The sequence below is a fragment of the Lepisma saccharinum genome, chromosome 19 (genome assembly GCF_977018435.1).
Source record: "Lepisma saccharinum chromosome 19, izLepSacc3.1, whole genome shotgun sequence".
NCBI classification, from domain to species: domain Eukaryota; kingdom Metazoa; phylum Arthropoda; class Insecta; order Zygentoma; family Lepismatidae; genus Lepisma; species Lepisma saccharinum.
In genome coordinates this window covers 33,692,276-33,710,241 of record NC_139247.1, presented here as the reverse complement: position 1 = coordinate 33,710,241, position 17,966 = coordinate 33,692,276, and the positions used below count along the sequence as shown (strand labels likewise).

The following is a 17,966-nucleotide window of genomic DNA, read 5'->3' as shown; positions in this document are numbered from 1 at the left end:
GCAAGAGCCCCCACCAAGGTACGCCTAATTAGTCTGGGACTCATTGAATACAAGTCAATAGCGATTACCACTACTCCATATCTAACGCCCATCATTGTAGAAGTATTTTCATGATCAATTGTTGTTAGGGAGAGCAGGAAGAGAGAATGAATTATTCAATATCGATTCTTCTGTACTTTTATTCATGATATTTTATAAATGTGTTTAGCTTGCTGCAAAATTACAGAAACTACCAACTTGGCAATGTATGTTGAAACCGAAAAATATTTCCAACAAAGGATAACACATTCTAATTCGCCCATGTGTTTTAATTCACTGATGTTGAAATATTATGCATGTGTAACTCCAACACTAGATACATCAAGCCAGGGTCGTGTAATTTTCAACTTCTTAAATTTTTCATGGGCAACCAACAATCAAATGGAACTCACCACTTTAATACTCCTTGTTGCACTTGCAAATTTTCAAAACTGATCCTTTCCTTTGATCAACACAGCCTTCACCGCCACCAGCTTTATCAGATTTCGTTCACTTTGAAGGCAGATTTCTGATATTGCATAGTCTGGAGCTCGTAATGCTAACTTTTTCCACTAACATTCTAGCTTCACAAAGAAATCTATCTCATTATTCTAAAATAAAAGCACACTGCTCTTTAAAAAATGACTTCCTAAAGGGCTATCGCGCTCGCGTCAAAAAATTCCATGTAGGCTACCTTCATGCACTATTGTTCCACTCATACAAATACAGACGTTCTGTGGTGACAAGTTTGAGTCACGTGACAACTCATTCGTTGGGGTGGTATTTTCCTGCCAAATTCCATGGACAAAGAAAAGGGAAGAGGGGGGGTCTTCAATACTGGCCACTTGTTTGACAGTTCCAGGAATACAGTAGAGCAGCGCTTGAGGCCAGATCTGCGTTCGCCAAATGGAGGGTCCAGTTGTCTGACAGAAAATGTTGCTATTGAATGGCGAAGTGGAAAAATGTAACTAAACTGCTAATAATTTTTTGTTTCCTCCCTAAACATCATTCCCCCCCAGGGGGACAAGTATCCAGAGGGGGGAATTCCCCCTTCCCCCCTACGAATACCACACTGGTGATGACCAGAAGTTGCCTCTATGCGTTTGCTATTTTAGTCACTGTAGTATCGATGAAGCGTGAAAGGTAGTACAAGGTAACCAAAAACGTTCTTGCTGTTTTTGACGTCCCATTAATCATGCGCTCACAGAGAGGAAACGAAATGACGCACGTGCCTACCAACCGATCGGGAGTTAGTCTGACCATCGACTGTCAGTAATACAGGCACGTTGCGCACACACAGCAGTCATAGCTCGTCCAGTGTCGAAGAGAAATGGAGGTATCGAAGCAGCTTGTTCGCGTGTGTTTGTTGCATGACTTTAAAGTGGACCTGTCAGCTCCGCATCAAGTCGCCGCATTTGCCAGGCATTTGGGGAGAATGCCGTGAACGAACGCTCTGCCAGTCATTGGTTCCAGAAATTTCGTTCGGGAGATGTGAGCCTTTCGGATGAACCTCGCAGTGGACGACCACATGTGTTGGATGACGAGGCCCTGAAAGCAGCCATCGAGGAAGACAGTGGTCTAACGTGTGAGGAACTTGCAGAAAGGTTCCATGTTTTCGCTGAAACAGTCAGACTGCACCTGCATGGGATAGGGAAGTCATACAAGTTAAGCAAGTGGGTACCCCACACATTGTCGGCAACCAACAAGGAACAACGAGTGACAGCCTTTTTGTCCTTGCTCACTCGGCACCTGAACACACCCATATTTGATCGCTTGCTCACTGGTGACGAAAAGTTGGTCCTCTATGTCACTCCCAAGCGTGTGATTGTCGCCACGTGACCCTGTTCCTCACACCTCAAGACCACCTCTGCACCCACGAAAGGTTATGCTCTCTGTATGGTGGAATTGTCGGCAAGTGGTGCATTACGAGCTCCTTCCACCTGGTCAGACCATCACTGCTGACCTCTACTCGCAGCAGTTGCAAAAGGGTGCACCGTGCATTGCGGCAGAAGGAGCCGGCATTGGTGAATCGCAAGGGTGCGCTGTTCCTGCACGACAATGCCAAGCCACATGTGGCAAACAGGACCCGGGAGACCCTTCAGCAACTTGGCTGTGAGACACTGTTCCATCTACCATATTCACCGGACCTTGCACCAACAGATTACCACCTGTTTCATTCCCTCGACAACCTCCTCCTTGGGAGATCCTTCGCAAATGAGGGAGACCTGCGGAACGCACTCACGGATTTATTTGCATCCAAGCCCATCAGGGTATTGTGCAGCTGCAGGAACGTTGGCAAAAGGTGTTGGATGCTAATGGAAATTACTTCGAAACCTAAAGGTATTGCTCTTTGTTTATCACTGCTCTAGAACGCAAGAACTTTTTTGGTTACCTTGTAAAAGTTCGTTGCTAGGAGGAAAGTAGGTGACCACTAAATGGGAACTTCTCTAAAACCCAAACCCATTTTAAGTACCCTTCGTGGGTGTCTGTCGTAGCAATTGGTTAAGGTAGAGAACTTTCTAGAAATTGTCGAGACTCGTTAGGAAACTCAGTTTAATTAGCAACATTCTGCTTGATTAGAATACGTCAAGCTGTAGATTCGGAGAACAAGTGTTCATTTAAGCCTGAAAAACGGTGTTAAAAAGTGTAAATGTCACCTATATACAAGTATCAAATATACACGGCACTAGAGTAAATATGCAACCCTGCCAGGGATGTCTTTATACCGCCCCATAACAATATAATTCACATGTATCAAAATAGATGGTAAAGGAGAAAAGATGCATTTAATTAATGTATTACAAATGCAGACACTCATGATTCTATCATAATATTTTAGATAAATTAAATATTCATAGCTTCTTAGAAGGAAATATGCTCATGAGTTCAAATTAATTTGTAAAATACGTAATGCATAATTAGATATTCCATATCTACTCTCTAAGATTATTGAGTTAGAACTAATAACTCTCCTACTTCTATTATATCAGATTGTATTAACAATAGATATTTTAAACTTCTTCAGTCACAATGCAATGATTACTTGAAGGAGAGTAAACAAGGTACAAAATGAATGTAACATGATTTAGTGTGAACTATTGACTTCTATCATTTAGTATATTTTAGTGTATAGTTAGTTAACTTTATAAATATATTTTGTGCTTAAATTTGAAAGTATCTGTTGTCCTTATATTGTCCGAATCAGTATGTGACTTTACCGGGTATCGAGTCCGGGACTCCTTGATTACAAGGCGACGACGTTGCCACTACGCCATCTGGAATCAAATGTATAGTAGTCATACGTGTTGCCATCCAATTGTATTGCTGACATTTAAAGCATGAAACGATAATTGTATTATGAACAATATTACATTTATAAATCTTAGGAATATTTGTGTTGCTGTATTAAATCTATATATATTTATGTAATTAGATTATACTGCTGAAAGGTTCATTCATATGTGTAACAGCTTTCATATGTATGAGCTTTCAGCATTTTATTCCAGATGGCGTAGTGGTAACGTCGTCGCCTTGTAATCAAGGAGTCTCGTGCTCGATGCCCGGTGAAGTCACATACTGTTTCGGATTCAATTTTAAGTTGTAGGTCCAGAACCAATTAGCCTTTCTGTGTATAAAGTGGACTTAAAACAAATTCAAGAGTGTTGTATAAAGAATGAAAGCCACAAATCTTCGAAATTCGAACACTGTCTATTTCCATCTGCGGTTTAATTGTGCTTGACAAGATACGGATTAGTCGATGAAATGCATTTACTGTACAACGAGCAACTATTAATTTACCAAGCACCTGTCTACAATACTGCAAACGCTGACTGAAGCGATCACACGAACAACGTTATAACAACAAAGACCAGATTTCACAGAAACCAGTCACTGCAAAGATATTTTTCAAAGTAATTAAATTAAAGTTACAGTTTCTATAATGCACAAATTGGCAAAGAAGAGACATTTAAACCCACGATTGGTAAAGAAAGTCTTCATGAATTAAGTAATAATAATGGTATAAGATTGATTACTTTTGCAACCTCAAAGAATTTAATTGTGAAAAGTACCACTTTTAAACATAAATATATCCAAAAATATACCTGGTCTTCTCCAGATGGTAAAACTCATAATCAGATAGATCATATTCTCATTGATAAGAGACGGCATACTAGTATAATTGACGTTCGTACACATAGAGGTGCTGACTGTGCCAGTGACCATTATTTAGTAATTGCTAAATTAAGAGAAAGACTAGCAGTGATAAATCATAAGCAACAAAATCTAAAAGTTATAAAATTTAATACAGGACAATTTGCTGATGAAAGAATTAAGAAAAATACCAAATGAAACTGTCAAATAGATTTGATGTTTTGCAGGATTTAAATGATGATGAAAATATAAATGAAATAGACGTAAATAAGAATTGGGAGCACATACGTAATGCAATAGAATCAGCAGCTAAAGAAAGTATAGGATACCATAAACCAAGATAAAGTAAGCCATGGTTTTATAATGAATGTCATAATCTAATAGAAATATGAAATCAGGCTAGACTTAGGTGGTTAAATAACTCTGATGATACAAATCTAAGCAATTATAATAGAATAAAGCGAGAACTTAACAGCACGTTTAGAAGTAAAAAAAGAGATTACTTGAAAAGCAAAATTAACGAAATTGAAACAAACAGCAAAAATAAAAATATCAGAGATTTATATAAAGGTGTAAATGAGTTTAGAAAGGGGTGGCAACCTAAAGCAAACTTGATAAAAGATAAAAGACGGTGATTTTCTAGCTGACCCAAGCGATATTCTAAACAGATGGAAGAACTACTTTAATGACCTTTTAAATGTCCATGTAGGAGATAAATCAGAAGGAAATGAAGTGCACACAGCAGAACCTTTAGTTCCAGAACCTAACTTGACTGAAATTAAAGATGCTATTAAAAGGCTAAAGAATAACAAAGCACCTGGCATTGATTTAATACCAGCTGAGTTAATTAAATATGGTGGAACTTCGTTAATATGTCAAATTCATAAATTAATTTGTTTAATATGGAATAAAGAAGAAATCCATCAACAGTGGAAATAACCCATAATTGTTCCTGTGTTTAAAAAAGGCGATAAAATGAACTACAATAATTACCGTGGAATTTCTCTACTCTCAACAACATATAAAATATTATCTAACATTCTTTTAACAAGACTAACCGCATATGCTAATGAAATTATAGGTGATTATCAATGTGGATTTAAACGTAACAGATCAACTAGATATCAAATTTTTCACATCAGACAGACACTTGAAAAAAAGTGGAAATATTATCAAAAAGTCCATCAGCTATTCATTGATTTAAAAAAAGCATATGATTCGGTCAAAAGAGATAAATTATATAATATATTAGTAGAGTTTGGAATACCTAAGAAGCTTGTTAGTATGATAAAAATATGCACCAGTGAAACAGAAAGTAAAATTCGTGTGGGTATTAATATGTCTGACAAATTTACAATTCATGATGGGTTAAAACAAGGAGATGCATTATCTCCATTGCTCTTTAATTTTGCCTTAGAATATGCTGTTAGGAAGGTAAAAGAAACTGACGGAGGACTAAAATTAAATGGTGTGACTCAGTTGTTAGCATATGAAGATGATGTAGAAATATTAGGGGATGATGTGAATACAATTAAGAATAATGCTAAAATATTTTTTTATAGGTTTGGAAGTTAACAAAGAGAAAACTAAATATATGCTTACAGGCCGAAACCAAGTGTTAGGTAATAATCAAAATCTAATTATTGATAACAACGTGTTTGAACCAGTCTCCAAATTCAAATACTTAGGAGTAATATTAACAAATTAAAATTATATTAAAGAGGAAATAAAAAGTAGGCTTAATTCAGGAAATGCATGTTACTTCTCACTTCATAAACTTTTGTCTTCTCGTTTAATATCTAAGAAACTAAAAGTTAAAATATACAAAACAGTAATTTTGCCTGTAGTATTATATGGATGTGAAACTTGGTCCCTTACATTGAAAGAGGAACATAAATTGAGAGTATTTGAAAATAAGATCCTTAGGAAAATCTTTGGACCTAAAAGGGATGAGGAGACAGGTGAGTGGAGAAGGTTACATAATTTAGAAGTACATAATTTGTATTCATGTCCAGATATTATTAGAATAATTAAATCAAGAAGACTTAGGTGGGCAGGCCATGTGGCACGAATGGGAGAGGAAAGAGGAGTTTACAGGATTCTTGTTGGGAAACCTGATGGTAGAGACCTGTAGGAAGGCCAAGACGAAGATGGAGTGACAACGTTGAGATGGACCTAAAGGAAATCGGTAGGTATGGAAAAGAGTATATAGATCTTGCTCAAGATAGGGAAAGATGGATGGCCTGTGTTGCTGCAGCCATGAACCTTCGGGTTTAAGAAGGCTAGAGAGTTAGTTAGTTAGTTTAGTTTCTATTTTTGAAATGTATATTAGTTACAGTTTATTACGCTTTATTTCTTTCCGTTGCGGTTACGTCTTGGGTAAATCGCAATGATAATACGAACGGGACATACACAACAGTATACCAATGTCTTAGCCGGGATTCGAACCTGAATGCCTTTTCGTTACTGATGACTTTATGTTATAACATATTTTTTTATTTGGCATCGGATCGAATACTGGAGTGAGTTCCTTACGTATCTTATGAAAATCAACCAAAGTAGAAAATATTTGATTACGCATGTTTTGACATGTTATACCAGTTTCACATTTTTACAACATATTTCATCAATTTTCTTGTAATAAGACACATTTCAGTGTAACTTCATAGATGTGCTGCATATAATCGGTTATTTTATAATTTATTCTTTGGATCTCTAGCACAACGGATAGTTGTGATATCGATGGGAGGGTAAGGTAATAACGGACAAAAATATTAAAAGTAGATGCCGTCTTTCCTTACCAACTAGTACAAAACAATAATACCCTCCTTTTTTTATCACGCCGACAAAAGATAGCCGTGCGAACATTATTGAGGAAAAATGCTCTCCCTCATTGTTGTGCGGGCACGAGAATCAGCAGGCAGGAAATCTGCTAAAAAAGTTGTGTTTGTGAACCGATGCCTAGATTTACCATAGCTGCTGTGAGCTGCCAATTATGCTTTAGGTTCCACAAAAGTGTAAATTTGACTAATAGTAAATGAAACTTAGGATAATTGCAGTGAACCTCACGATATTTTCAGTTTTCCAACTATATTCTTCGCTTAAAGGGATTCTGATTTCATTCAATTCTCCACTCCAACCTTAGGCGATCTTCTTGGAAGATTCTGAATTCCCATGTAACGGGAAATTCGAAAGTACTGTTGTGCATATTTTTGGCTATACTGGGAATATTTCTGCATTTTTCTGACATATCTCTAATTTTTTGACATATTTTAAAATTGTTATTACATACATATTTTACAGTTATAAAGGACATAAAGTCCCGGTCCCTACTGATGACCATCTAAAAATAACACTAAATTTCACTGAATTATGTAGCTACAATAAACCTCAAATGTTTAAATTTGAACACCGAAAAATGAAAATTCAAAGAGCCCTAATACTTGAAACATTACATGATCATAAATTTTGCTCACAGCAAATGTACGATGAAGATGAAAATTGTATTTATTTTCTTTAGCAAACCATAATTTTGTTCATTAGCCCACTGTTCAACACTGAATGGAAGATAAGTATCTATCAATTTCGATAAATTATTATTTGGAAAAGTAACAGAGTTATTGTTACAGTTACTCATTTCAAAAAGTAAGTAAGTTAAAATAATTTAAAAAATGTAACCTACATTTAACTGCGTTACAAGTAATTTGTTATTTCCAAGCACAAATAGAAACAACACGGCAATGAACTATTACACGCTGTTCTTCTAAACAGAAGTTTTAAGATAAAGATAGGGCTGCTATCTGTCCATAAAAGTACAATTAAATCACTACCATATTCTAGAAGCTAAGATCAGCGTATTCATATCTTTGATGTCTAAAACGTTGGTTAGAATATTGCTCGTGTGGTTGCTTCATTTCTATGTACTATTATGCACAGTAAAACTGGTAAGAACAGACTCTAAATTATCTTCCTGAATGCAGCCTTGGGACGTTAGACAATTTGCTTCCCTTGAATAAATAAATTAATAAAAATTGTTGGGTACGTCGGCACTTATATGGGTATTTCGTAGCGTTGAAAGTGTACGAGGAAGAAATAATTTTAACTAAAACCCTTACCTTAAAGTTAATAATGTGTAAAGAGCCCATTGTGAAAGGTAAGGAAAGACTAAAAACTTTCTCAGTAACAGTGTAAGAAGCCAGCTCTACTCAAAAATCTAAAAATATTTGTTAAAAGCACTGGATGATAACCTTTTGGGAAGATTAAAACTTTGCCTCAGGAAAGTAAATTCGTCACATTCGAGAAGAATGTGCAAAAAACATTACATTCACGACACATTGGAGGGTCCACCCCTTGCAGCAATTGACCATGGGTGAGACGGCTGTGTCCAATTCGAAGTCTAGTTAAAGTGAGCTTTTCTCGAGGGTCGAAACGAAACATGTCATGCACCAATGGTGGGCTTGATAGCGCGAAACTTGTTGCCTGTTACGGCAATATTTCGTTGTTTTTTTTTTGTTTTTTTTATTTTCAGCCTTCATTGAGAGCCAACCACTAAATAGGAACACTTTCCAAATATTATTCATGTCTAAGCCACTACTGTTACAGCATCGGGGGTGGCTACTGTTCTAAATTGTGATAGTATAATTCGTGTATGCAAACCTATGTGCATGTCTAAATAATTTAAAATATATATTTCTAATAATGACAAAGTTTACACATACATGTGGTGTATACTTTTCATCCTTCCCGATGGCGTAGTGGTAATGTAATCGTTTTGTAATGAAGGTGTCCCGGGTTCGATACCCAGTGGAGGCATAGCTATAGTGGTTTACATTCCACTTTAAACTGTAGGTCCAGTCACGATTAACCTAAAAATGGACTAAAGAAAACTCAAACAGATCGTCCACTGACAATGGAAATGTTCTATGTCCAATTTTTTCGTTTTTTCAGGCTTTTAAAGTTTAACATGATATATTTATTTAACCATTGTCACCATTGCTCTGAAAGTTCGTATCATTGTAAAGGAATATGTTTTTGAAGCCTCTATAAAAAGAAGTAGTTGTTTGGTGGTTGTGTGTTTATGCTGTAATTAATTATTGAAATTTCAGAAAAAACAATTGCACACAACACTAACTTTGATTTGAGTGTGCCATTGTTCTACCTACCACAATTTAGAAATTATATTAAGTAGTTTTTCTGTAATAGAGATGAAGCAATTTCATTATAAATTATAATAAATAAATTCAATTTATAAACTACTTCGATTCTACTATTATTCAAAATGTTTATCTTAAAGACAAAGGTAAGAACCAAAGTCCACCATGCCACCCCCTTTCGGGAAATGCGTGGCTATCAGTTACGGCACTGTAAATATTATCGAAAACGTATTCGTTAATAACATTAATTGCATTTGTATTTTTTACGCACAGAAATCTTCAATGTTACGTTCACTGTTTAAATAAACAAATCAATTTCGAAAGCATTAACATGAGTCGTTTGAAATAACAATGTTAGAAATGAAATGTTTCCTTATCTGTATTCCATATTAACTTAATTGCTTTAGAAGACTTGACATTTTGGTAAGAAACATATTTACAAGTAGAAAAGTACAGAAAACATGAGATACCTCTTCAAGTCTATAAATTCTCCTTAAATCTCTGAGTGATGTACTTTCCAAAGTTAAACATTTCAGTGAGCATGCTATGTTTAACTAAGGAACGTTGTTTACAAATAAAAGAAATCCTACCTTGAAAGTCAAACATTTGTTATGCTTGTAGATTAATTTGCATTTCCAGCGAAAACACTTTTAGCTACTAATGAATGTGTATTTAAGAAATGCGCTCATTGAAAAATAAAAAATAAAACGCACAATGTCATCAGATTGAGGATTACTGTATCGAATATCGATATCTGTAGAAAGTAAATGTTTGTTTGGATCATGCAGGGTCTCCGAGAATGAATGGTGAAGTTTCATAAGGTCTCTCTTGAAGTATGTATTATATGTGTAATTAATTGAAAGTGCTTGTATTTTATTCAGTTACTCAAAAATATTAAATAACATTAGTAAGTTTCAATATGCGCAACAATAACAGCACGACACACGTCATAGCGATATTATATTTCGGTCCACACTCTGGCTAGAACATCTGGAATAACACTTGCAATTGCTTGTCTGATGCTTTCCTTGAGGTGGTCAAACCTCATTCTTGACATAGCCAGAGAGAAGGAAGTCTAATGGAGTAAGATCAGGACATATTGCGGGCCATTGGATAGGTCCACTTCTGCCAATCCACCGTTCTAGAAATTCTGAAGATTCAACTCTTCTTGCATATGATTAACACAGTTTCCGAGATTTCTTCGTCTGCCATCTTGTATTGTCTTGTTTTGTTGTTGTTATTTTTATTTTTTCTTGTTGCTACAGTTTCAGTATAAAATGGTCTTTCAGTACTGTATCTGAAACTTTAAGTAAATAAATAAAATAAATAAATAAAGTGGGGCGATGCTCTAAGTGCCTGCCGAGAAGAAATTAAATAGGTGGGGGGTTGTTTGAGGTTTTTCATGATAGAAATATTCCCCCGTGCATATTTTTAAAATTTTAGTTACCCCTGCTTCAATTGATCTGCAAATTGTTTTAAAAGTTAAACGTCTGAAACAAAAAATGATAAACTTAACAACAATGACTTTATTATTATGACGACAACAATGACAGAAAATAAAGACACATGAACTCAATCTTTCTTAGTTACTGGATAAAATAGAAGCACTTTCAATCCATGCTCCACAGAGACTCCACGAAACCCTACCATTCATTCTCGGAGACTCTGTATATCGTTGATACGAAATATCATGTTATACAGAGTGATTCACAAGTTCTCAACTCTAACTTTGATCCATTATAACATGTAAACTAGAAAACATATTCACTCCAGGTCTTCTACATTATGAAGCCTCATCTACTAGCATATGTTTAACGCTTTTGCTTCATTCATACAGGATATTCTATAAATTTATTAATGGCTATTTTTTCCAGAATGCGAATTTCTGGAGAGAGTAGCTTATAAAAAACTATAGCAGGGTCGTAATTAGCAATTCTGTGATTGACACTATGTAACATGTGGTTCTTGATCAATATAGGCCACTTGTAGCACTTAATGGGTATGGAAATAGCGATTTTATGGCGAAACGTAATGTTTTAGTGGATTATTATTTTAGTTGGTAACACTAGCAGTTTAGAGTTTTCTGACCACCTGATTGCATGAAAAGTCATGGGTCGTAATTTTGTTGTGAAGTGTCTTTTCTGAAAGAGGTTCGATGGTCGAGGGAACTTACTTTAGAACTCGCACCTGAAGTTCCTGGGTTCAAGTCCCGACCTGTCTCTTAATGAAATTTGACGTTATCATCAAATGACCAAAGGGGTTGGGTGTCGAACGAACAAGTGTTCTACTTGATGAAATGAACCACTTTCTTCCTGTAATTCTTTCACATATTTAACTGTTTTTAGGTTGTGAAACATGTTACGGCATCTGATTTTCTCCCAATCATCAAATTTGCAGGCATGCTAAAAATAAATGTGATGTACCATTGCAATTTAATTGATTGGATTGGATTGATTTGTTGTTTTAAGTCCACTTTATGCACAGTAAGGCTAATCGGGACTGGACCTACAGTTTTAAAGTGGGATCCGAACCACTATGTGCCTCCACAGGGTATCGAACCCGGGACCCCTTGATTACAAGGCGACGACGCTACCACTGCGCCATCGGGGAGGCCGCCATTGCAATTTAAATCTACATCTAGAAGTGTCCATTTTCATCTCGACGACGATAATGAATTATGTTCACATGAAACAGAGAAAGAGACAGTCACAAAGAAACATCATGCTCAGGCCAGGATTCCAACCGGCAGCTTCTCCAGGTAAATAGCTGTCATCTTATGTGTGACACACATACACATTGATCCCATACCCATGTTTCGGAGTTACAAACTTTGGCATGGTAGTGGACCACACTAACAACTCCGTCACGGAGGCTCATGTAGAAATATTGAATCACAAGAACACAAAGTTATGTAGTAGTAATGACACCAAATTGATTGAATTATGAGAGCATGATTTTTGACATGGACTGATACAGACACTTATGTTAATCACTAATTCTACTTTTATCCTTTTCGCTTGTGACGATGTTGTATGCTGATGAGTTCAGATTCCAACATATTATTCTTTGAGATGGAACGGAAAATACATTAATAGAAATATTCGTCTTGAATTATACTGTAGGGTAGATTGGGGCGAATAGGGCCATAGGATAAATAGAGCCACTCAGAACATAAATCAATCTAACATTTTATAGAAGTGAGGAGGCGAAGCAGGCACCACACCGTGTGTCGACTGTAAGTCTGTACTAGATTATTGCACAGTTGGATTCCGTAAACGTTGGATGCTGATTGTGTTGGGCAGCAGTTTTCATCAACAATCGAAGGTAGGTGTTATGTAATATTACCTATTGTTAATATTTCTGTCATGTATTCATTCTTGTTAGGCGTTGTTGTTTTGTTGAAAGTTTAGAACTTTAATTTTCTTAGCTTCAACAAAGACCGAGACAACTTGTCATGAATTCCTTTTTTATCGGAAATGAACCAAAGCGGGGTTGCCAACTCATTTTTATAGGCCTATATATATATTACCAATCAAGATGAATAGGGTCACTTAACTGATTAAAATGTGAAATGTATGTAATTGGCCTGACGTTGATAAATAAAAGTAATGTTCTTTTTCTAGTTCTTTTTTATTTCAGATAGGGAAATATAATCGTAAAACACAGCAGAAATGCAGTGAAGATGACGTAAGGAAAGCAGAGGTTGTCTCAACAATCCAGGAACATAAGAAAAGGAATGTTCTAAAAATTACTACTTATGAGCATGCAAACCTTGCCATTATATAATTTGTTTTCTGAAATATTGTACTTTGTGTGATTTTCCAAATTATGTATGATTTTGTATGTTAGGCGCAGTTTATATGCATAAAATATATGTGGCCCTATTCACCTTACAAGTGGCCCTATTCAGCGGACATGCTAGGGTGAATAGGGCCAATACATGTATTTCTTTTTTTATATATTATATAACATAATAAAATTTTTGAAATGCAAAATTTGATGTGGACACTGTAGTAGACATATGTTTCATTTTGTTTCTGTAAAAAATCCTACATTAAAACATTCAATACAGTAGTTCTAGGTGATTTTCTTGAAAGTGGCCCTATTCGCCCCAATCTACCCTAGCATTCCATCGGAATTTAGTATTGGCTTGCAGTATCCTGAAAGTTATGGAACCAACAATTTATTGCGGTGTGTCTGGTTGCATTCCAGACAAGGGTAAATACATGCGGTTATATACAGTACAATTTTCTTACGATGCCTACGATTATAATCTGCAAGGTGACGAGAATAAAGCTAATCGAACTATGATATTTATATTGCTTTGATAGTAATATATAATGTGTAATTCTTACCGATATCTTTTGCATCTTAATACAATTCTCTATTGGACGCGTGGTTCTTTCTTTAAAGAGTTACACTTGCTTTGTTCTTTAATAACTGCCTTATATATTGACTATATAAATTATATTAGTATTGATATCACACTCTAATATCAATTTCATATAATGAAGTGATATTTCACACCGAGTTAATAAATAATAATTGCCCATACCCTAATTTCGAACCATGTTTTAGGCTATATTTTGAAATCTAACGTCGCTTTCTGATACTTTTTAAATAATCGTAACGACGACAGTACATGATGATAAGATGAAATTCATGAAGAGGCACAAAGAAACACCCACGCCAACGGTGGGACTCGAACCTGGAACCTTCAGTGACGAGAAGGTGAAGGTAAACCACCACTTCAATCCGCAACTGAGGCATCTCGAACTGTGTTTACGGCACATGAGGGTGCAAGCAGTAAGATGTTGTAAATGGACAGAACAGCCCATTTGTAAATTCAGGCCAACAATAATATATCAAGAACATTGCATTTAATGTAATTTCTAATTACATTAATTGCATTAAATGCAATGTTCTTGATATGTTATCGTTCTGGTGTGCAAATTTACTTATAACTCTGTATTTAAGTACAAGTGCAACCTAACTGATATCGGTCGTAATTACAGTGGACAAATGAGTTACTTAGTACACGCTCTAAACAGGGCCGGCAATAGAATTTCCATTAGAAAATGTTATTTAAAAGAGTTTAGACAGCCAAAATGAGCTTACAAAAGTTTGAGCATGACAAGAAAATAGAGAGACAAGATATTCAGATCTTTTAAAAAAGACATACAAGTTTACTTAAAATTATCGTATATAGCTGTAAACCTAAGCAATAGTAAGATACCCTGAGAAATTATTCTCATAGACACAATAAGTATTATATTATTGTTAGGAACTTTACCATTAGAAACTTTACCAACACACTGTTTTTGTTTTACTTCTGCTATTCATCATAATTAGTGTGGATTTACTGTAAAACATATTGAATTCAATAGGTTAAGTGCTGGGAATTATCCCACTAACATGTTCTCCATGTTCGAATCGTGGTGGACAAGTGGGTGTCCTTTGTGAGTGTCCCTTCATCCTCATTCTCATCGTCGCGATTAGCAAAAAGTGTCAGAAAAGCAACGTAAAGTAAACAAAATTACAAATACAAATTGTTTCGTAGTTACATTATACGTAATGCCCAGATAGGTGTGTTGTATTACGGAATTTGTCCGGCAAAATTGTAAATAATAACAGCATAAGATTTAAGATATTTGAACTAGCACAGTTTTTATAATGTAAGTACATGGTTAATATCTTGCTCTCGATACAATATGGTGCAAGTATTCATCAAGTTTCACGTATTTAGTATTACACGAAATGCATTTGATAACGTTGTTTCCAGGACGATAATTATATCGTTTAAAGGTGTCTTTCTTCGTAAATGTTATGACGGATGAGTTCAGATACTCCTGCAACCTTTCATGGGAGTATTTCGTACCAATGTCTGTCTGTAATTTAATGCCGGCGGCAGAGGCAATGTACGGGTTATCCGTTTGGGATGTCAGAAAAGTAAACCGTTGTGTACAATAGGTTAATGTACGTATCTCCGAGCAGTTTGTTGTAACATATGCAGAATGGATGTTTACAGACTTCAGCCATGTGGCTTTACTAGTGTGCATATAACACTCGAAAATTTCACATCCCATGCGATTTATTGTGCGCTGTTGTGGCGTCACCACTATATTTTTCTACCATGAAGGCTAGCGCCACGCGGCTGAAGTATGCACTCACTCAAAACTTACACCTTTTTTGCCTCGTATATTACAACAAACTGCTCAGAGATACGTACATTAACCTATTGTACACAACGGTTTACTTTTCTGACATCTCAAACGGATCACCCGATATTTCACATATTTTAACGAGTGTTCTACATCAGTAAGACAAATATTACAAATTTCTCAATAAGGAGCCCCGAGAAACAACTCCGTTACTACACTTAAAAAGATTGAGTGATTTATTTTGCTTCGCTTTTCTGCCTCTTTTTGTTAATCGCGAAGATGAGGATGATATGATGAATGGTGATAAGATGAAATGGATGCCAGAACAGTCACAAACACACAAGGACAGCACACAACACGAGTCCCACGGCAGTAACTGTGTCCATTCATCAATTTCATCACATAATCCTTCACCCACATCTTCGCAAATTAGACAAAAGTGGCAGAAATAGCGAAGTAAAATAAAGTAAATGAATCAATCAAAACCATTTACGAAGAACCTATGATCTGTGGCGTGGTGCTCATGGAATGTTCCACACGGAGCATCGCAGCTCTTCACGTCGTAATAAGCCACAAGTTTAAGGAGTTAGAAAATCCACAGAAGGTTTTAGAATCATGAAGATGAAGAATCGTGGTGCAAAATTTACACCTGCGGACTTACCTCGACATCTCTGGTCGTGAATTCCTGCGAACCATTCGTTTTATTGATGATCTGCGCTACGCCGATCACCTCCCCTTCGTAGTTGCATATGGGCATGCATAGGATCAAGTTGGTTGTGTATCCCGTCTTCATGTCGATTTCGCTATTAAAACGTGGATCCTTCAAAAGAGAACAAGAAAAATATATTACTTTGATATTTTAATGTACACTGCATTATCTAATATTCGTAATGTACAAAATTGTCAATAAATAATAAGTAAGTTTAATAATCAAAACAATTCATATTGCTTTAATTTTAGTTTTAACTTTTAGATTTAGCAATTATCCATTACTTGACACTAGGGAATACTTTTCTTCGACAATACATGAACTTCGCTTACTACCATCCACAACTCCAAACCAAGCTGCCAGGACGAAGGGTTGCTTCGATTTTGATATTTGTTAATCAGAATTGTTTTTCTTCCACTTTCAGCTAATCGCGACGATGGGTGATGACATGATGAAATCGATGCAGGGACACTCAGAAAGAACGCCCATGACCAGGCCTGTAGTCGAGCCCGGGGCCCCTGATGCGTTGAGTAAAAGGTGCGTTCCTGTATTTCTTCGTCTGGACACTGTCAATCGGGAGTTGCTCAAATTTCATGGAAATGTAGGAGCCAGGGAATGTCCATGGGGTGCTGTTCCTGATTTCTGGTGAAAACAAAGCCGGGCGATTTCATTGAGGCAGGGATACGGGTTCCTCTAAAACAATAGTTTCTCTGGAAAGGGGGTCGAGGAAAAAAATTGACAATAGGGAACAAGACCTGGTACAGAAGAGTACAAGACACGATGGAAACGGGACTACAGTAAGTGGCAAGTCTATATAGGAGGAACTGGTACATACCAAAGTGTAAGCTTAATTAGTGAATGTGCACCGAAGTATAGAAAATCATAAGTTTGCGTTGTCAATGTACCAGGTGATCCGTTTGAGATGTCAGAAAAGTAAACCGTTGTGTACAATAGGTTAATGTACGCATCTCTGAGCAGTTTGTTGTAATATATGCAGAAAGGATGTAAGTTTTCAGTGAGTGCAGGTTTAAAGACTTCAGTGTGCATATAACACTCGAAAATTTCACATTTCATACGATAGATTGTGCGCTGTTGTGGCGTGACCACTATCTTTATCTACCATGAACGCTAGCGCCACGCGGCTGAAGTCTGTAAACCTGCACTCACTCAAAACTTACATCCTTTCTGCATATATTACAACAAACTGTTCAGAGATACGTACATTAACCTATTGTACACAAACGGTTTACTTTTCTGACATCTGAAACGGATCTGCCGATATATATTAGCTTATTTTCGCTGTACCCGTTTCCTTTCTTGTAAATATGGTCATGCTGTATATTACTAATTAAATATTGGGGTATCAACCATTCGTTTCCATAATGTAGATCAGATAGGAAATAAGATTCTGCTATTGGTAAATAATACAGACCTGTCGGCAAAAATAGGCTAAGTTGGGTAAAGCACCAGGATTATAAATTCCCCAAGCTTCCCTGGACTCACAGGTAATAGTAGAAAAAAGAATCGTTTCAGACTCTGTCAAATAAGCACAAGCGTACACCAGATATTACTCTAGGTCTTTTCAGTTCTTGCGGCTGGTGCTCTAGAAGCCGGCAAGTAAGCGGGGAGCGGGGAAGTGACCAATGCAGCGTGATAAGAAACACAGAAGCCTGTGTACACTTAGTACTTATTTCCGCCACGTCGTATCTTTCGGCGCCACTGCTGTTGTCTGGTTGGTCTGCGGCGAATTACCCGCTCCCCATTTTCCTTGCC

At 36.4% G+C, this 17,966-nt stretch overlaps 1 protein-coding gene across 2 annotated transcripts in view; it reads right to left on the bottom strand.

Annotated features, from left to right (window-relative positions):
• The window catches only part of Pde6 (phosphodiesterase 6), a 649,430-nt gene that overhangs the window by 166,492 nt on the left and 464,972 nt on the right, over positions 1-17,966 (bottom strand). For both annotated transcript variants that reach the window (XM_083140787.1, XM_083140788.1), the window contains one exon: positions 16,146-16,304. In XM_083140787.1, coding sequence (XP_082996913.1) covers positions 16,146-16,304 — 159 coding nt within the window. The remainder of the gene's footprint in view (positions 1-16,145; positions 16,305-17,966) is intronic.